The sequence below is a fragment of the Pelophylax lessonae genome (assembly GCF_965119305.1).
Source record: "Pelophylax lessonae genome assembly, chromosome: 8".
In the NCBI taxonomy this organism is placed as follows: Eukaryota; Metazoa; Chordata; class Amphibia; order Anura; family Ranidae; genus Pelophylax; species Pelophylax lessonae.
In genome coordinates, this window is record NC_138775.1 from 241,880,012 (window position 1) to 241,901,448 (window position 21,437).

The 21,437-nt window shown below is 44.7% G+C and overlaps 1 protein-coding gene across 1 annotated transcript in view; it reads left to right on the top strand.

Moving 5' to 3' along the window:
* Positions 1-19,915, top strand: part of TTC39A (tetratricopeptide repeat domain 39A) — a 144,712-nt gene extending 124,797 nt beyond the window's left edge. Inside the window, exons 17-18 of the mRNA XM_082265735.1 lie at positions 2,108-2,224; positions 19,632-19,915. Coding sequence (XP_082121861.1) covers positions 2,108-2,224; positions 19,632-19,728 — 214 coding nt within the window. The 3' untranslated portion in view covers positions 19,729-19,915. The remainder of the gene's footprint in view (positions 1-2,107; positions 2,225-19,631) is intronic.
* Positions 19,916-21,437: the final 1,522 nt, after the last annotated feature.

The following is a 21,437-nucleotide window of genomic DNA, read 5'->3' on the forward strand; positions in this document are numbered from 1 at the left end:
TACATTGTTTCAGTTTCATAAGAAACTGGCAAAAATTCGCTATGTGGATGGCCCTGTCAGTCCCCTTCTGCCTGACGTCCTTTGATTGAAATATCAAAGGTACCGGGCAGAAAAGCTTCCAGTGAGATGCAGCTGCTGTTTGGGTTTTGTGACAGGTGGCAAGGCTGGATGGAGGAATCTGCTAGATTTTTTTGGTCAACCCACAGGCTCTTTATGTGTATGGCCAGCTTTACTCCCTAGTGTGCCCTCCTCTTGGTTGTTCCTTCTATTGTTGCATCTTCCCCCTTTGATGGCACCGATGATGTAACTCCTGTACATGTGTGCTTGGGTTATATCTTCCTGTCACACAGCTTCATTGGTGGCCTAGAGTGGGATAGGAATATACGCTACCCTGCACATGTGCTGCAGACTGCGTTCATAAAAAACATTTGCTAGCAGACAGGTAAGACAACATTTGGCAAAAAATACTTTGGAAGTCTCTTCTACCAAAATCTGTTACTGTGGTTTGGGTGCCTCATACCCGTTGGTTGGGACTTTATGGGCAAGAGTAAAGTCAATGAGTATAGTCAGGGCTTTTTTTCAGTGGGAACGCGGGGGAACGCAGTTCCGGCACCTCTAGCACTGAATGTATGCCATGGCAAGGGGTTCTAGAGGGTCTACTGATGCTGGATCTATTGATGCTGGAGGGGATCTATTTTTGGATGGCAATCTATTGTTGCTGGTGGAGGATATTTTGATACTGTGGGTTAATTGTTGCCGGAAGGGATCTACTGTTTGGGGAGGGGGTCTACTGTTGCTGGCTGCTAGAGAGTCTATTGATGCTGGCTGCTGGGAGATCTTTTGCTGGTGCTGGGGGTCTATTACTGCTGGGGGGTATATTGCTGCTGGCTGTGGGGGATCAATTTTATTGCATTTCTTGTTATCATAACCAAATTCCATACATTCCACTACAAAATTATACTTGGCTCTATATTCTCTAAAAGGGGCTGTACTGGAAGCTGGGTAGGGGGTGGATCCAAGTGTCGGTGCTCAGAGTTGGGTAGGGGTGGAACCAAGGGTTCGTGCTCCAAGGTGGGTAGGGGGCGGAGACACAAAGTAACTTAGAAAGGGGAGTTCCTGCACCTTTTCTCTGAGAAAAAAAGCCCTGAGTATAGTAAAATCAAAACAATTTATTGACTATTTACAGTATAGTACAAGATTTCAAATAAATGGGTGAGAACCCATTATACAAAGATTTTGGTGAATGTGTGGAGGCCCATTGTGTTAGAAGTGTAAAAGTATAGAAATATGTGACCGGTGAGAAATAGGTGACTTTAACCGGACTTTTTACTCTGTTGTTCCATGTGTTTTGGAACTAGGTTCAGCGTAAAGGTCCAAAGGGTTATCCTATGCGTTTCGTCCGGGTGGGGCCTTTTTCAAGGATGTGTCACCATTTCTATGAATGACAATAATAAGAGTAAAATTTCTTGCACAAACTCAAAAAGAAATTATGCAATGTATTTCATATTAATGTGTTACATACATCTTTTTTGGTCCTTTCCATGCATATATATGCACCTTCCCCAGTTTTCTAAGCTGCAACAGGAACTTTTAGCTCCTTCCCAGATGATATAATGTAATCCAGGTTATTCTTAGACCTCCTGTTTGGGAGGAAGAAATATAGTTTTTGTAACCATCAGTCACCTATTTCTCACCTGTCACATATTTCTATACTTTTACACTTCTAACACAATGGGCCTTCATCCATTCACCAAAATCTATGTATAATAGATAACCCATTTATTTGAAATCTTGTACTATACTGTAAATAGTCAATAAATTGTTTTGATTTTACTATACTCATTGACTTTACTCTTGCCCATAAAGTCCCAACCACCAGGTATGAGGCACCCAAACCACAGTACTATATTACGGAACGGTGGCAAAAAAACGACTATAGGACTCCACTGAGATCAAAAAAACCCTCTTTCATACCAAAATCTCTGTTTGCTAGCAAGTTTAGTATAACTTTAACAATGCTTCAGGGAATGTTTTATCCTTTTTTTTTTTTTTTTCAAAGCCATATAACTGACTTACCATCCTGTGAAACATTTTTTTTTCTTGGCAGTGAAAAGAGGATTAAATATGATGAGTACCTTGTACCCAATGCTTTGCTGGAGCTGGCTCTGCTCTATCTGCAGCTGGACAGAAGGGAGGACGCTGTAAAACTGCTGGAAAGTGCCAAGTAAGTGAGGCTGGCTGTGCAGTGATATATGAAATGTGACAAGCTGGCTATATAACATAGCAAAACCGTCATTTTAGAATCTACTGTCCATTTTAAGAATGTTTTTAGCCTTTTGTTTTTGTCATTCCTACGGTCATTCCTTGTCCTCAGCAATACCTGAGGAGTACAGATACAGTAATTTAAATGGTTCTTGTAAACCTGGATTCATAAACTCCATATATTAGATTGTGAGCTCTAGTAGTAATTATTTGACCTTTTAAAGGTATTTTGAATACAGTTTTTGGTTTATATTTTGTACCTCCTTCATGTGGTTCTTTTTTTTTTTCCCTCTTGGTTATACTCTATAACTGACCCGGGGTTTGACCCAGAGGAATCTGAATACTCATTCTCTCCTGGTTTAAGTGCTTAAAGCGGAGTTCCGGCCACAAAATCGACATAATCGATTTTGTGGCCATCCGCTTCCTATTTGTCACCTGAAAAAGAAATGGATGGTTACGATTTCTCTATCGCTCATTGACAGACGTAGTCTTCTTGATTCTCAAGAGCTGGGTTATGTTGTCTCCGCAGGAGTAGGACTAGGCAGAATGACAAAACGTTCTGGCTCCACCCTAGGGGCAGTCCCTGAGGGTATATCCTCCCTCTCTCTGCTACAGGGAATCAGTTTTTTTCTGTCTAGTCAGGAGTAAGGACCTAAGTTCCTTGCTGGGATCTTTTGGTCCTGGCAAGACTTTTTTTCTTAAGAAAAAGACATTTTTTAGGTAGTTTTCTCCAGTGTTTTTTTCCTGTGAGATCTTCAAGCAAAAATGCCGGACTGGGCGACACTTGTGGTCACCCCAGCCGGCCTACGAGCGCGCGCAGACCATGGCATTGCGCTTGGTCGGCCGCGACATATTCAAGTAAGTATGCGGGGCCGGGCGACGGGCTGGATGTTAAGATCCAGTGGTCACCCCGGTTTCTGCCTAAGAGCGCGTGCAGACCAGTGCGCTGAGTCGGCCGCGACGGAGTCCCAGTAAAGGGACTGACTTTGCGAGTTAAAAGCTTGCTTGGACGCCAGGTACCAGAGAGTCGAGGCGTCCACAAACCCCCACCCCGGTGGAGAGGGTATTGTGAAGAGAGGGTGCCTGTCGGTTCGGTATGGTGAGTAAACGTTCCCTTTTTTCCTCATTATGAGGCAGTATATATTATGGGCCCCTCCATATATGGTCAGTATATATCTGATACTTACAAGTCCCCCTTGTAATACAGCATGTGTTTGTGGGAAGTGGACTTGGTTCAAGAGCTAACACTCTACCCAGCAGACTGTAACATTACAGCAGACATAGGAGGTATAATCCTACCTTATGTGCAGTGTATCTCTGTAGATCCATATGTCACCTCTTAGCAGAGTGCAGGTGGATGTGCTGGGAAGACGATATCGGCGGTCCGCCGCCATTTTGCCGTAGACCGAATGCATGTATGTCCTCAGGTCACGCCGGCCGCCATGTTTTTGGAGTCTTATGTCTCTTCTATGGGGGCGGCCATGTTTTGTGAGCCCAGCTACCTCGTGGAGGGCTGGGAACGCCGGAGGGCGTACACAGGGGGCGGAGCCACGCCTTCTGCCCGGGAAAAAGCAAACAGCTCCTTCCAGTCTGTGTAAGACAGACGCTGACTGCAGTTTGTTGGAAACTGCACTGCATCGGTTGGTGAGCCTTGGGGGTCCCTCTCTCTCTCTCTGGGATCGAGAAGCAGGTACTCTGAGGGGCGCTATTGCGCTAGGGGGAGACACACAAAAAAAAAAAAAAGGAAAAAGTTTTTTTGTTTTTGCTGGCAAAGGTGTCCTGTATTAACATGGACCCTGCCACTCATGTATCTCCTCCGGATCCCCTCGAGGGGTCTGCGGGATCCTCCAGCACCCCATTGACAATTGAATCTTTGTCAGCTATTATGGAAACTTTTGTGTCCCGGGTGGAAGTGGCTTGTCAGGGACAGGGCGCAAGAAAGCGACCCCCGCCTAACCCCTTATTATCTGAAACTTCGGATTCAGACTCTGAGCCTATTTCTGCAGTTGCAGGTACTTCATCTGGTATTGGTGTCTCGGGTCCTGTCTCTTCAGACAGTGAGGAGGATGTTTCGGCATCCGCCATAGTCCGAGAGGAAGCGTTGGTAAACGCACTCATTGTATCTGTTCAAGAGACTTTAAGGTTACAGGGTATTCCATCAGAAATAGCTGAAACTGAGATCCCTTTTGGGACTAAAAAGCGCATCAAAGTGGCGAAGGTTTTTCCATTGCCCAAATGTTTTGGCAATCCAATCGAAGAAGAATGGCGTCTGCCAAAACGCACTTTTAATATTTCTAAACGCATTGACAGGCGTTATCCGTTTGAGGAAACCCTTATTAAGAAATGGACAGAACCACCTGTGGTGGATTCACCTATTGCTAGATTGAATAAAGCCACGGTTATTCCTTTAGAAGACGCTCCGTCTTTTAAAGATCCAGTGGATCGCAAGATAGAAGCTATGTCTCGCACCATGTTTTCCTTGATTGGATCAGCTTTCAGACCAATAATTGCTATTGGTCTGGTTTCGCAGGCTGTAACTGAATGGACCAAGTGGTTACGCCGGGACTTAGAAGAAGTCCCTCAGGCGGTATCAGATTTGTTGGAACAAATGATACAGGGGTTACAGTTTGTATGTGATGCGGCGTTAGACGCCACTCCATTAATGGCGCGAGCATCAGTCTCAGCAGTGGTTCTCAGGCGTACACTGTGGCTAAAAGGTTGGTTAGCCGACCAAGGTTCCAAAAAAGCATTGGCTAATATCCCCTTTTCAGGAGAGCGTCTATTTGGAGCCAACTTAGATGAGATCATTAAGGATCTCACCGGTGGAAAAAGCACCTTTTTACCGCAAAATTTTAAAGGTAGAGGAACTCGTCAAAGACGAGGGCCTTCTTTTTCTGCTCACAAGAGGTTTTTTTGTCCAGCGGGTGAAAAAACTAAGTCCTCCAAAGCTCCTGCAGGAGGCGTCAGGGGTCGTTGGTCGGGCAAGCAAAAGCCCGCCCCCTCCAGACCTGAAGATAAACCATCCAAAGCCTGAAGGTGCGCCCCCACCCATAACTGGGGTGGGGGGACGTCTTCGCCGGTTCCCGGATCCATGGCTTTCCAGAATCCCGGACAAATGGGTTTGCGAAGTCATAAGGTCAGGGTACAAGATCGAGTTTCGATCTCTCCCACCGGCGCGATTCTTCCCTTCCAATATCCGTCTATCCGCAGATCGTTTAGAAGATCTGCGGAGAGCAGTCACAGATTTACTACAACAAGGAGTGGTAGTCCACGTTCCTTGGACAGAACGGTTTCAAGGTTTTTATTCAAACCTGTTTACAATACCCAGGAAAGAGGGCAAAGTGCGTCCAATTCTGGACTTAAGAGCACTCAATTCTTTCGTCAACATAAGAAGATTCAGAATGGAGTCCATTCGCACGGTAGCAGCCTTCCTGCATCCAGGGGATGTCCTAGCGTCCATAGACATCAAGGACGCCTATCTTCACATTCCCATTTTCGCAGGACATCAGCGTTTTCTACGCTTTTCCGTAGAGGAGAACCACTATCAGTTTGTGGCGTTACCTTTCGGTCTCGCCACGGCTCCGCGGGTCTTCACAAAGGTGTTGGCCCCAATGTTGGCACTTCTGCGCCAAAGAGGTATATCGATTCTAGGTTACCTAGACGATCTTCTGCTTCATGCAGAGTCTCCTCAGACCTTGCTACAAAACATAGAAATTACTATGATTTCTTTACAGGAATTCGGGTGGCTGGTGAACCAGCAAAAGTCATTTCTGGTTCCCACCCAGAGGCTCGAATATCTGGGTCTAATTCTAGACACAGTCAGGACGAGAGTTTTCCTTCCGGTAGGGAAACTTCGAAAGATTCAATCAGCAGTCCAGTTGTTACTGTCCAACAGCTGGTCTTCCCTTCGGACGTGCATGAGGGTTCTGGGGTTGATGGTGGCTTCATTCGAAGCAGTCCCATTTGCCCAGTCCCATACCCGAATTCTTCAGCAAGAGATTCTTCTCAGATGGAATCGGAATCCGGAATCCCTGGACAATCAGATACGATTGAGCAAACAGACCAGAGAGTCTCTGGTTTGGTGGCTTCGGTCTCCAATGCTCAGCCAGGGAAAGTCATTTCTGCCAATATATTGGACGATAGTGACCACGGATGCCAGTCTATCCGGATGGGGAGGAATTCTTGGTCAGTTATCTGTCCAGGGACTTTGGTCCCCGGAAGAATCCAGGTTACCGATAAATGTATTGGAACTGAGAGCGATCAGACTTTGTCTGATTCACTGGACCGAGCAGCTCCAGGGCAGCCCGGTTCGGATCCAGTCGGACAATGCCACGGCCGTAGCTTATGTCAATCATCAGGGGGGCACCAAGAGTGTCCGAGCGGCCAAAGAAGTGGCTTGCATTCTTCGCTGGGCGGAACGATTTGTTCCAGCAATCTCTGCGGTGTTCATTCCGGGGGTGGAGAATTGGCAGGCAGATTATCTCAGCCGTCAGACCCTGGATCAGGGGGAATGGTCCCTCCATCCAGACGTTTTCCACCAGTTGTGCCTACGGTGGGGCACCCCGGATGTGGATCTGTTGGCATCACGATTCAACAGGAAAGTTCAGAGATTCGTGGCTCGCTCCCGCGATCCTCTAGCAGAAACCGCAGACGCACTGATCGCCCCGTGGGGGCAATACCAGCTTATATATGCCTTCCCTCCTCTCGCGTTACTGCCAAGACTTCTTCGCAGGGTAGAGGAGGAAGGAATCCCAGTAATCCTGGTAGCTCCGGACTGGCCTCGTCGAGCTTGGTACGCCGACATGGTCAGACTGGTGGCGGACGTCCCATGGAGACTTCCTCTCAGGGAGGATCTACTGTCTCAGGGACCGATCTTCCATCCTGCTTTACGATCGCTGGCTTTAACGGCCTGGCTATTGAGACCCAGGTGCTGAAGGACAAAGGTTTGTCAGCTTCAGTTATTCCTACTCTAGTTGAAGCAAGGAAAGCGACTTCCAGAAAGATTTATCATCGCACATGGAAGTCCTACATTGCATGGTGTGAACCTTTGGGGTTCCGTCCTCGGTCTTATTCGATTAGTCGAATATTGGCTTTTCTGCAACAAGGGGTTGAGCAGAAACTGGCCTTGAGTACTATCAAGGGTCAGGTCTCAGCATTAGCCATCTTCTTTCAGAAGCCTTTGGCTACTCATTCCTTGGTGCGGAATTTCATCCAGGGGGTGCGACATCTGGCTCCGCCAGTGCACGCGCCGTTACCCCCCTGGGATCTTAATTTAGTGTTGTCGGTTCTTCAGAAACCTCCATTTGAAGATATTAGGGAGATTCCTCTACCCACGTTGTCCCAGAAGGTGGCCTTCTTGGTGGCTATTACTTCTGCACGCAGGGTGTCAGAACTGGCCGCATTATCTTGTCGTTCACCATATCTGGTGGTTCATAGAGATAAGGTGGTTCTTCGTCCGAATCCATCCTTCCTACCAAAAGTGGTTTCAGAATTTCATCTGAATGAAGAAATTGTATTACCTTCCCTGTGTCCTAAGCCCAGTCATCCTCGGGAATTTGCTTTGCACTCCTTGGATGTGGTCCGGGCGATCAGGGTATATTTGAAAACGACAGACTCGTTTCGCAAGACGGATTCACTTTTTGTGATCCCAGATGGACCCAAAAAGGGGTTGCCTGCATCTGCCGCGACCATTTCCAGATGGATCAGACAGACGGTAGTGCAGGCTTATTCTATTAAGGGTCGGGAGCCCCCGTTCCCTGTTAAGGCGCACTCCACTCGGGCACTTAGTGCGTCATGGGCCTTTCGCCATCAGGCGTCAGTGGTCCAGGTGTGCAAGGCGGCTACCTGGTCGTCGGTGCATACCTTCTCTAAACATTATAAAGTTGATGTAATGGCATCGTCTGATGCCTCATTTGGCCGCAAGGTTTTGCAGGCCGCAATTTGAGGAGACCAGTGGTCTACCTCGAGGGTTTTTTTCCGTTGGAAAATTTTTTCTTTAGCCTCATTCTTTGTTTATAATGAGCCTTTAAAACTTCTAGTTTGGCACCGGTTGGGCCTTCTAGATTGGATTTGATTTTGTCAATCCCACCCCTCATTTGTGGCACTGCTTCTGGATGTCCCAGCTCTTGAGAATCAAGAAGACTACGTCTGTCAATGAGCGATAGAGAAAAATGGATTTTTGTAAGAACTTACCGTAAAATCCTTTTCTCTTAAGCTCATTGACAGACGTAGTACCCACCCCTCTATCATTGAGTTGGGTTAGGTTAAATTCTCTGTACTGCTTTAAACAGAACTGATTCCCTGTAGCAGAGAGAGGGAGGATATACCCTCAGGGACTGCCCCTAGGGTGGAGCCAGAACGTTTTGTCATTCTGCCTAGTCCTACTCCTGCGGAGACAACATAACCCAGCTCTTGAGAATCAAGAAGACTACGTCTGTCAATGAGCTTAAGAGAAAAGGATTTTACGGTAAGTTCTTACAAAAATCCATTTTTTTTTACTTGCCTTGTTATCGTAGAAAAATATACTCCCCTTTCTTCCACTTCCTCCCTCGGCGGCCGCGGCCCGCACCGTCACTTCCGGTTTGCAATGATTCCTGGGAGCTGAACGTCATCGCTCCCAGGAACCAATGCGCCTGCACCGGCCCTGCTCGTCACTTCCGGCGCTGCGCCGCATTCCCTGCTAAACAGCTTCTGGGCATGCCCAGAAGCTGTGGAGGAAAGCGGTGCCGCACTGGAAGTGACAAGCGGGGCCGGTGCAGGCGCATTCTGGGAGAAGAAGACACGGAAGAGGACGCAGAAGAGGATCGCGCTGGCTTCAGCTGCCCACATCCGAGATGGCAACGCTGGAGAAGAAATTTTAAAGGTAAGTATTTATTCTTGCAGGTAAGTGCGACCCGGGACAGTTCAGAGGCTATCCATTGTGGAATGTACTAGCCCTGACTGTCCCGGGGGTATTTTTATTGAAATTTTTTTTCGTGGCCGGAACTCCGCTTTAAATCCCCTATAAAAGGGAAGTGGTAAGGAGATCTATTTGCTTCTGTGCTCTCACCTGCCTTACTCTTTGGCCATACTTGGTTAGGGAGTGAGGGAGCAATGGGGTATATACTGCACCTAACAGTCCCAGGGGATATACTCCCTCTCTCTGCTAAAGCCACTCAGTTTTGTTACAAGCAGGGTCAGGAAAAGTATAACTCCACAGAGGGGTGGGTGCTGTGTCCATCAATGAACATCAGAAAAATGTATTTAATGGTAAGTCAAAAATCCAATTTTTTTATTTCCAGGTGTCCAGACAACATTTTCTCCAATATGGGGAAAAACATGTTGCAGTTGATAAATGTATTGGGTTGTAGAGAGATGTCAGTACATTAGTTTCAGGGCATCCTTAGTTAACCACTTCAGCTCCGGAAGGTTTACCCCCCCTTCATGACCAGGCAATTTTTATTGATACGGCACTGCGTTACTTTAGATTGCGCAGTCGTGTCATGCTATAACTAAATTGAATCGATGTCCTTTTTTCCCCACAAATAGAGCTTTCTTTTGGTAGAATTTGATCACCTCTTAGAGCCCGTTCACACCAATACGACTTGTCAGGCAACTTGTCAGCCTGACAAGTCCCGGACCGTCGCGGTCCATTGTGTAATACAGGTACGGTTCTAATAGGAGCGACACAAGTCGCTCCGACTTAGAAAAAGGTTCCTGTACTACTTCGGGGCGACCTGGAGCGACTTGCATAGACATTCATTTTATGAAGTCCGTGCAAGGCGCGCCAAAGTCGCGCTGCACGCGACTTCACAGGTCGCCCCCTAAGTCGGATCGCCATAGTGTGAACCGGCTCTTAAGGTTTTTTTTGCGCTATAAACAAAAAAAGGCTTACAGTCTTGAAAAACAAAAACAATACTTTTTACTTTCTGCTATAAAACACACCCAATAAAACATTTTTAAAAATCTAATTTCTTCATCAGTTTAGGCCAATATGTATTCTGCTACATGTTTTTGGTAAAAACAAAAAAAAAAATCCCAATAAGCGTATAGTGATTGTTTTGTGCAAAAGTTACAGCGTCTACAAATTAGGAGATAACTTTATTGAATTTTTATTTATTTATTTTTTACTAGTAATGGCGGCGATCAGTGACTGATCAGCTGGACTGTGACAATGCGGCAGACAAATCAGGCACTAAGTGACACTTTTTGGGGACCAGTGACACCAATACAGTGATCAGTGCTAAAAAAAATGTACTGTCACTGTACTAATGACACTAGCAGGGAAGGGGTTAACATCAGGGGAAAATAAAGTTCCATAATTTTGTATTATATATATATATATATATATATATATATATATATATATATATATATATATATGCAGTGCTTTAAGTGGGCCGGTATGCACTGGTACTCAGTACTGCCACTTCCAAATATGGCTCTTGAGCATACAGCCACCTCTCCGTGCGCCTTAGCGTACCAGTACGCTAATTTTGGACATCTGCGCCCTCAATTGCCCCCCTAAGAATATTTCCCACTCCAGAACCAGATCAGTCACCACCAGTGAGTCCCCCTGCTCCGGAGTCCCAGCCCAGGCCAGGGGGGGTGCTCTGTGGGGACCCTGATGTGGGGTAGGGGGGGCCACAAAATTTATAGGCTATAATAGAGTACCGGCACCTCTTTTGGGCCACTTAAAGCACTGTATATATGTGATCAGTTGCAGCTTTTTTTTACACTAGTGTATATAGGATAATCTTAGGAGGTTGCACACTATTATTTTTTTTTTGAGCTGTGGTATCTGCACAAAGGGTTTTTTCGGTGTTGATTGCCTACATATTGTTGTGGTAGCAGTGCACATTTTTACAATTGTGTTACTGCTACCATGGCAAAATGTAAATAATAAATGAATGAAGCCTCTATGTACACCATATGACTACAGGTATGTGGATACCATTCCAGACTTTTTAGTTCAGGTGTTTCCAGTGAAGGCAACTGTTAAAGTAGATCTACAGCCTTTATAAAGCGGAGTTCCGGCCACAGATTCGTTTTTTTTTTAAATACCTCCCAAACAGTGATCCACCGCCCTTCTTACATCCGCTAATCCGATTTTATACATGTAAATAATAAATAATAATAATCTACTATAGATAATAATCTTACTTTATAAAATTTTTGCAGAGCGCCGCCATCTTTTCCATGGTCCCCCGAAGCCGCAGTGTGCACAAATATGCCCTGCTTCCTGGTTGTAGATGGAGGGGGGCCGATCAATGCAGCGCGAAATCTCGCGCATGCCCAGTACAAAGGAAAGTACTGGCAATAGGCTGGCGCCGTATGCGCTGTGCTCCGCCTCTCATCGCGTCATTTTCTGTTTGGAAATAACGCGATGAGAGGAGCGGCCGGCCGCCTACGTCACTGCCCATTGCCTCCTGGGAGTGATCAGTAAGAGCTCCCAGGACGCATTGCGGGACAGGAAGTAACGGCGCGGGCCGCGGCCGCACAGGGAGGAAGTGGAAGGAAAGGTGAGTATACTTTCTGCTGAAACAAGGTAAAAAAAAAAAAATATTCAGGAATATCCAATTCTTTTTCAGGGTACAATAAGGAAGTGGATGCCACAAAATCTAAAATAATGATTTTGCGGCCGGAACTCCGCTTTTATAAACAATATACGCTGCAGAACTTAAGTGTAAGTGCATGTGCACTCACAGTTTTGTAGTAGTCCCCCTGCAAAATCTCACAAACACCTGGTGAGCGCTGCCTGTGAAGAAGTCCACCTAATGCAGCTTCCACTGGTGGGGGACAACGATGCTGCACTGCTCCAGATTTCAAAGCAGTCTAGGCTGTTGCTGGTTGCACTTGAAAGGAATGTGATGTTGCAAGGGGAGTGGCTGTCACCACTGTATTCTGGATTGGCAGTTTGCTGGTTTAACCCTCCCGGTATTAACAGAAGTGTCTGGGAGGGGGGAGTGTGTGAGACAAAAATGAAAAAGGATTTGGTTGACTCAAAGGAGGTAAAAAAAAGTATCTTAATCGTTCAGTACAGGACACATGCTTTGTATTCATAGAGCCTGGGTTATAGGTTGGTACTTTCAGATGATTGGAGACTGATGCAGATTTTAAGGACATTCCCCCTGCGCATCCTCTTATGAGATGCTTGTCCAGTCCATCACCTTTACCCTCAGCTTTTTTAGCAAGGCAGTAGTCGTCTTGGAGGTGTGTTTAGGGTTGTTATTGTGTTGGAATACTGTCCTTTGGCCCAGTCTCTGAAGGGAGGGGATCATGCTCTGCTTCAGTATGTCACAGTACAAGTTGGCAATTGTAGCTCCCCAGTGCCGGCAGCACTCATGCAGCCCCAGACCGTGACACTCCCACCACCATACGTGACTGTAGGCAAGACACACTTGTCTTTGTACTCTTCACCTGGTTGCTGCTACACACGCTTGACACCATCTGAACCAAATAAGTTTATCTTGGTCTAATCAGACCACAGGACATGGTTCCAGTAATACATGTTCTTAGTCTGATTGTCTTCAGAAAACTGTTTGTGGGCTTTCTTGTGCATCATCTTTAGAAGAGTCTCCCTTCTGGGACGACAACCATGCAGACCAATTTGATGCAGTGTGCGACATATGGTCTGAGCACTGACAGGCTGACCCCCCACCCCTTAAACCTCTACAGTAATGCTGGCAGCACTCATTTGTCTATTTCCCAAAGACAACCTCTGGATATGACGCCGAGCATGTGCACTCAACTTCTTTGGTTGACCATGGCGAGACCTGTTCTGAGTTGAACCTGTCCTTTTAAACCACTGTATGGTCTTGGCCACCGTGCTTCAGCTCAGTTTCAGGGTCTTGTCAATCTTCCTATAGCCTAGGCCATCTTTATGTAGAGCAACAATTCTTTTTTTCAGATCCTCAGGGAGTTCTTTGCCATGTTGAACTTCCATTGACCAGAAGGAGAGAGAGAGAACGATAACACCACATTTAACACACCTGCTCCCCATTCACAGCTGAGACCTTGTGACACTAACAAGTCACATGAAACAAGGGAGGGAAAATGGCTAATTTGGCCCAATTTGCACATTTTCACTTAGGGGTGTACTCACTTTTGTTGCCAGCGGTTTAGACAATAATGGCTGTGTGTTGAGTTATTTTGAGGGGACAGCAAATTTACACTGTTATACAAGCTGTACACTCACTACTTTACATTGTAGCAAAGTGTTTTTTATTCAGTGTTGTCACCTGAAAAGGTATAATAAACTATTTACAAAAATGTTAGGGGTGTACTCACTTTTGTGAGATACTGTATATCATAGATGGAAAAAGACTGTTCAGCGATCCCTTAAGTCCACATGGACCAAGGGGAATGAGCCCTTCATCCTAACATCTTCAGAGTGATAAGTCAGAGATGGGGGACACTGGACGTAGGTATCCTAGACTCCAGGTTTAATAAGTTACCCTTGCTGATGGTCAGAGCCAAAGATCCTCTAGTACTGCCTTCATATATTCTAATAATTCCCTGAAATCAGTTCAGGCTAATCTATGTCTTTCCTCCAGTGCCAATTATATCTGGGTGGCTTCTAAAAATAGAGCAAGAGAAGAAACCAGTGATTCTTATGGCATTAAACTGGCTCGGAAAGGAACTGGTACACGGACAAACTATTTGAGGAGACTACCCCTGCCTCTTCCAAACAGGGCAGACCTGTTATCTTAAGGTCCCCTGTTCTGTCCTGCTTCTCAGTCACTGGCTTTAGTGGCATAGCTTTTGAAGCCCAGGTATTGAAAGACAGAGGGGTCTCTGAGTCTGATTTTCCCACATTGCTAAAAGCAATGAAAGACACTTCCATAAAGAGCTACTATCATACCTGGAAATTCTACATTGCCTAGTGTGAACACAGGCACTCCAGTTTCAGAGATTACTCCGTGCTTCACATTCTGGCCTTAGTTTAACTAGGGCTTAAACAGAACTTGGTCTTAGGTACTCTTAAGGCAGAGGTTTTGGCCATTCTTTCCAAAAACCTCTAGCCTTGCTGTAAAGACCATTATTCAAGATGTTTGTAGGATCAAACCATCCTTGCAGCACCTTGTGCTTTTTTGGGACCTTAATTTGGTTCTCTCTGCCCTGCAGAAACCACCATTTGAACCCATCAGGGAACTCCCTTTGGATGATCTCTCTTGCATGGTAGCCTTCTTGGTGGCTGTCACATCTGTAAAACAGGTCACTGATATAGTGGCTCTCTCTTGTAAGGAGCCATTCCTCATTCTTCATAAGGACAAAGTATTCTTGCACCCAGAATCCTCCTTTCTCCCCAGTGTGGTGTCAGCCTTCCACCTTAATAAAGACAGTCCTTCCTTTGTTGTGCTCTACTCCATAACACCCAAAAGAGATTGCTCTTCATCCTCTGGTTGTGGTCAGAGCCATCAGAGTCTACCTATTTACTACAGGAATAGGGACTCTCTTTTCATCTTACCCTCAGGACCTGGCAAGTGACATCCTGCTTCAAGATTCACCATTGCTAGGTGGATAGGACAACTTATCTCAAGAGCTTACACCCTAAAGGACAAAGCACCTTCTGCTGTAATACATGCTCACTCGATAGATTGGTAGGAGTTTCCAGAGCATTCCGACATCGAGCATCTGTTGCCTAGCTTTGAAAGGCCACCACCTGATCTTGAGTTCATACATTTTCAAAGTTTTACCAGGTGGATGTCCAGTTTTCTGGGGATGAAACTTTTGAATGCAGGGTTCCTACAGCAGCTCTCCGAGTTGGGTCTGTTGATCCTTGTTTTTGTTGGGCCACTGGCACAGTTCTGTTTGCCTTTGTTGTCCTCCCTTCTTATTCATTGCTTGGGGACATTCCAGGGTCTATGAATATCCTGTCCTGTACTATGTGATTAGGGTAAAAGGAATTTTGGATTACCTGTAAATTCCATATCTTGGACTACAGTACAAGACACAGGCCACATTTCCATATGTTCATATGTATCACAGAGTGGGGTAGGGTTATATACATGGCGATCTTTAAGGCAGGGCAAAAGGGGCAGCTACCCTGGGCCCCATTATTGTTGTGGGGCCCAAAGCAGCTAACTCATACTTGCCAACTATCCCAGTTTAAATTACCTTGTCTCTTGAAGTTTTAGTCCCATGCTGTGTCCCGATATCTAAGTATGAAGTGCTGCTACCAGTGCTGCCCAGCTCTGCCCTATTGCCTTGTACAGATGATTTACCTGCAAACCCTGTGTTTACATGTAAATAACCGACATTGATATGTAAATAGCGGCAGTATTAATATGTAAATAGCTGCAAATTGGGGGCATTGATATGTAAGTAGAAGCAGTATTCATGTGTATATCATGCCCCCCTAAAGGGGCATGCTTGAAATTGGAGGGGGTGGGGGTGTGCAGAGGTAGGCAGAGAAGGAAATACAGTTTTGGGTGCACAGGTGAGCAAGGAGGGGATGTATAAAGGTAAGAAAGGGGGATGCAAATACGAGCAGAGGAGGCAGGTGGAGTTAAAAGGGGGGGGGGGTTGGAGTGGAGAGGATGGGGTTGGTTTAGGGTGCAGAGGATAGCAGGGATTTTAGTATGCAAAGGTGTACTGACAGGGTGCATAAAGATGTAGGTTGTGTGTAGGGCAGCCCATTTATTTCAGCGAGCTGCTCTGCGCTAGAATTGCTGAAAAATGTCCCTAAGCCTTTTTCAAAATCACGTGATGCCACAGCTTCGTAAGTTTTGGTGCATGTGAAAACGTGCATATCACCATAGGGGTGAGGGTGTCATTAACAAATAATGGCACTGCTGTGCCTACTACTACTAGTAGTGCCCAGTGTGAATGTCCCCCTTACATTAGTGGTCAGTGTAAATCCTCATTACATTGGTGGCCAGTGTAAAAACTCTTCTTTATATTGGTAGTTAGTGAAAAAATCCTAATGTGCCTTTGTGGTCAGTTTCGAATCCTTCTTTACATTGGTGTTCCATGTAGAAGCCCCCTTTAAATTGGTGGTTAGTGCAAATTTTCAATTACAATGGTAGTGAGTGTAATTCCCCCTTGCATTGGTGGCCAGTGTAGAAATCTCCTTGTATGGTTGTTGGTGTAAAATCCCCCATTACATTGATTGTCATTGTAAACTCTTCATTACATTGGTGATCAGTGTACATTTCCCTTTACATTGGTGGTAAGTGCAGAACTCCTCTTACATTGGTGGGTCAGTGTAAATCCCCCCCTTTACATTGGTGGTCAGTGTAAATCCCCCCTAACATTGGTGGTCATAGAAGTGTCACCTTACATTGGTGGTCAGTACAAATCTCCTTGACAATGGTTGTCAGTGTAAATTCCCCCTTACCTGGAGGTCATTGTATATTCCCCCTTACACTGGTGGTTGGTGTGAATGCTCCTATTACACTGGTGTCAGTGTAGAAATCCCACTGTATATTGGTGGGTGGCGTAAAATCCCCCATTACATGGTGGTCAGTGTAAATCCCCTCTCATATTGGTGGTCAGTGTAAATCCCCCCTCACATTGGTGGTTATTGTAAATTCCCCATTACATTGGTGGCCAGTGTAGAATCCCCCACTATATACTTGCCAACAATTTCCAGATTTGCTCTACATGATTCAGAATTTGCCACAGTGTAATGCCTCCTAACTAATCCCATCCCCCCCATCACTGCCGCTGATCCCATCAACCCCCCAGCATTGCCACTGATCCCATCAACCCCCCAGCATTGCCACTGATCCCATTAACCCCCCAGCATTGCCACTGATCCCATTAACCCCCAGCATTGCCACTGATTACATCCTCCCTTCCACCAGCACTGCCACTTATTCCAGGGTCCCTAGGAGTTTTCTGTCTATTGATGGGCCCCCTTTCCCTGCCCAGTCCATGGTGTGCAGGCATTAGGGAAATTATGTGCTGTAACCTCTAGCAGTCAATCAGTGAGCAGTAATGATGTGCAGTAACCTCTAGCAACCAATCAGTGAGCAGTAATTATGTGCAGTAACCTATAGCAACCAATTAGTGAGTGGCAAGGATATCCAGTAACCTCTAACAATGAGCAGTAATGATGTAGAGTAATTTCTAGCAACCAATCAACAAGCAGAAGCCATGTGCTGTAACCTTTAGCAAATAATCAGTGAGCCGTAATGTGTGCTTTAACCTCTAGCAGCCAGTCAGTGAGTGGTAATGATACTCTGTAACCTCTGGCAACCAATCCCAACCGCTGCCTAATCTGATTCAGTAAACTGATATTGAGTCTAGCTGCCATTTTTATTGTATGTCTCAGAGCAGGTGGGGAGCGAAATCGCATGGGGGGGGCAAGAAAATGTTTGCCCAGGGTCCAATCAATATAAAAGATGGCCCTGGTTAAATAGCGATGCCTAGGTGTGTGTCCTCCAAATTTTGCTTTTGCTCAGTCACCTGAAGGTATCGGCCTATAACCGAGGGTCTATTAATAACAAGCCTGTGTCCTGTATTATACTCCAAGATATGAAACTTACAGATAAGTTAAAAATCTTTACAGATAAGTTAAAAATCTTTTTACATTAATCACACAGTACAGGACACAGGTTTTCCCCCATTTATAAGTCCCTAGCATCCGAAAATACCTGGATTTAAGACCTGCAGATTGACAGAAGGACCAGACATTCATCCTTCCGAGTGGACGTCAAATCATGTCCTCAGAAGGGGCCAAGCAGCGGCGCAATAAAGCCCAGTACACACGTACCGATCGTCGGCCGAACGATCGGCCGTCTTTTGTCTGAGGGCTGTCTTGTCTGTTGAAAACTGCAAAAGACTGCACAGGAATTTTGTCGGCCAACAACAGCCGACTGCAGAAGTGATGTCATGTGATGGTTAACTTTCCTGGTCTTTTTTCTTTTCTGAGCATGCCCAGTCTTGCAAATCTGCTGTCTGTCGGCCGAATTCTGTACTGACTGGCGAACAATCGGCTGTTCTGGTGTCGGCATACAAAAATTTTAATGCTTGCACGACAGATTCTGTTCGGCCGAAAGTGCGCTGTCGGAAGCATCATACTAACAAGCCGAAAATCGGCCGAACATTTTCGGCCGACAATCGGTATGTGTGTACGGGCCTTTAGTCATCGGCTGTGTCCACTGAACAGCCCATCTGTACCATGTTATTAGCTTTGACCAATCACAGCTAATCATAACAAAACACACTGAATAGTTTTGCTTTATTCTGTAAAATGCTTGCTTATAGCAATGTAATTCACTGCTATAAGCAATCATGTGTAAAAAAATAAATAAATAAATCCTGATCACTTCCTCAGAGAAGTACAATGTTGCTATGATAAATCGTGAAAAAAAAAATGTAATAAAAAAAATTAATAAATATTTTATTTTTTCTTCGTACTGTCATCAGTTAGTGTCCATGATCACTGCCACACCAATTATATGACACTGTACTGCACTGGTGACAGTATGTTAAAAAAAAAAGTGAATTTTTTTTTTTTTTAACATTTCTTAAATTTCCAACAAATTATGACAAAAAATGAATTAACTCGGCATGCCTCTTACTAAATGCCTTGGACTGTCTACTATCCTAAAATGGGTCATTTGTGGGATATCTGTACTGTCCTGACATTTTTGAGCCTTAAGAAATTAGATAAACCTTCAGTATTGATCAATTTTCAGATCTATACCATAGTTTGTGGACTCTATAACTTTCCTACAGACTAAAGAATATGTACTGGTTCGGGTTATTTTCACTAAAGAAATATAGCAGAATACATTTTGGCCTAAACTTATGAAGAAAGATTACTTATTTGTAACATTTTATAACAAAAATTAAGAAAAACGCGCATTTTTTCATTTAGTAAAAAATAAAAAACCCAGTTGTGATTAAATACCGCAAAAGAAAGTTCTATTTGTGTGAACAAAATGATAAAAAAGTTAATTTGGGTACAGTGTTGCATGACCGCGCAATTGTCAATCAAAGTGTGACAGTGCTAAAAATTGGTCTGGGAAGGAAGGGGGTAAAAGTGCTGGTACTTAAGTGGTTAAGGACTAGCTATACACATATCAGATGCTAAAATTTCAATGATGAACTTTATATTGTTGTGCCCACTACTGGCAATAGCAGGTGACAGTAATGGTACGCCGTAATGCATTGCATAGGGAGAATTGCTTGTACTTGGTATTCTACTGAAATGACTTTAATGGCACTTTACTCATCAGATCTGCTCTCCATATGCTGAGACAGTACTGCTCTGTATTCTGTGTCATCCAAGGCTGTGTAATGCTTTAAACAGCTGGTTGGTGGAACATTCGGTATAATTACAGGCCTGCTATGTAAAATGGCATTTATCCAGAAATCAATTCTGTCGTTAGGCTTATTTGTGCTAAACTCCTGACAATTAAACATTTCTCTTTCAGACACAACTACAAGAATTATTCTATGGAGTCTCGCACACATTTCAGGATTCAGGACGCTCTGCTACAAGCCAAATCTACCCCTCACAATGGATGCTGACAAACACCCCCCTGGAATATCCCTTGTAGTATTTATTTATCAGACACTGAGGAATAGGCGCAGGTCCTGGAAACACAAAAAAAAAAAAAAAAGGCTAATCGGAGGGTCCCAGACAAGATCACGTATCTTATTTTATGAAAGGTGATTGTGGTAAAGTGTATGGCAGCCAAGCTTGTAGTAGTGGCTGCTTCAGGCCCCTTTCACACATGCTGTCCGTTTTTCATCCATGCGTTGACGGATGAAAAACAGACATCAATGTATCTCTATGTAAAAACGGATGACAACGGATGATCATCAGTTAACATCCGTTTTCATCCACTTCAGTCAATGTCCTTTTTTTTTTGAACGGATGAATGCCCTATTTTTCATCCGTCAAAAAAATGGATCGGATGAAAAACGGATGACAACGGATGAAAACGGATGACAACGGATGAAAAACAGATAACAACTGACGAAAAAAACGGATGAAAAATGGATAACAACTGACGAAAAAAAACGGATGAAAAATGGATAACAACTGACGAAAAACGGATGAAAAATTGATAAAAAACGGATGGAAAACTGATACATTTTGACGTGACTGAACTGATGAGTGGAACTGTGAAAGGGGCCTTAGTCTATGATTGTTCAGCAATTATTATAAAAGCTGGACCAATATTTAGTAGAGCGCCTCATACCTCAGCAACATCACTTGAAAATTCTAAATGAATTTGCTCCATATTGCTTCAGCACACTAAATGTCTACTGTTTGAATAACAAGATCAGCACTGTAGGTATAAAGATACCCATAGGAGCTGCCATAGAGGCCTTGCATGTACAAATACCTGAAGAAAGAACTGTTTGTGTTGACTATAGCAAAATATTCAATTCTGCCCTCCCTTCTCCCATAAAACCCTAAACCTGGACATAAAATGGTGAATCATTGGTTATTCTGAGACAAAAGAACTAGTCTTCCTTTAGACAAAGTTTGGACAAAGGTTGTATTGTGTACAAATTTCAGAGTGTTAATCAATTTTATGCGAAAACCAGAATAATGAATGCACTGCGGTCAAAGCTGCATATCGTATTGCACAAAAAAGTGATTACATTACCTGGAGAAGGAAATATTTATTGATAACAATAGAAATGCAACTGTTCAAGTCTCAATGATTACAGAATAGACCCGTGTGTCAGTTAGAAGATCAGCCACTAGAGGGGGCTAGACTGTCCACTCTGAGTTGGTGGAGGATCAGTAGAAACTACTTCTGTGACATTTATCACTGTCAGTGTGTTTAAAGAAAAAACAAGAGTATCCTAAGCACTTATGGTTATAGTGGGAAATGAGTCAAACCTTTTGTTCTCCTGTGGAGCTATGATCACCACTGCCATCTGTGTGTCCGGTAACACGTCCCCTGCTGGCCACTGTGGTTCTTCCCGCTGGCCTCTACATTACTACAAAACACAGCAGTCTTTTAGCAGCCAGCAGGAAGAACCACAGCGCCCAGAGGGGGGACACATTATCACACACACACCTAGACACATCTGATAGCAGCAATGCCCATAGCTACCCAAGAGAGCAAAGATTCTCAGCACTGGAAGACCTTATATACCTTCTTTGTAATGCCCCGTACACACGCGTCGATAGTTGGCTGTGAATTTTCGGCCAACGTCCGATCGGCCGATTTTTGGCTTGTTCGTATGATGCTGTCGTCAACCGACTCCGACTTTTC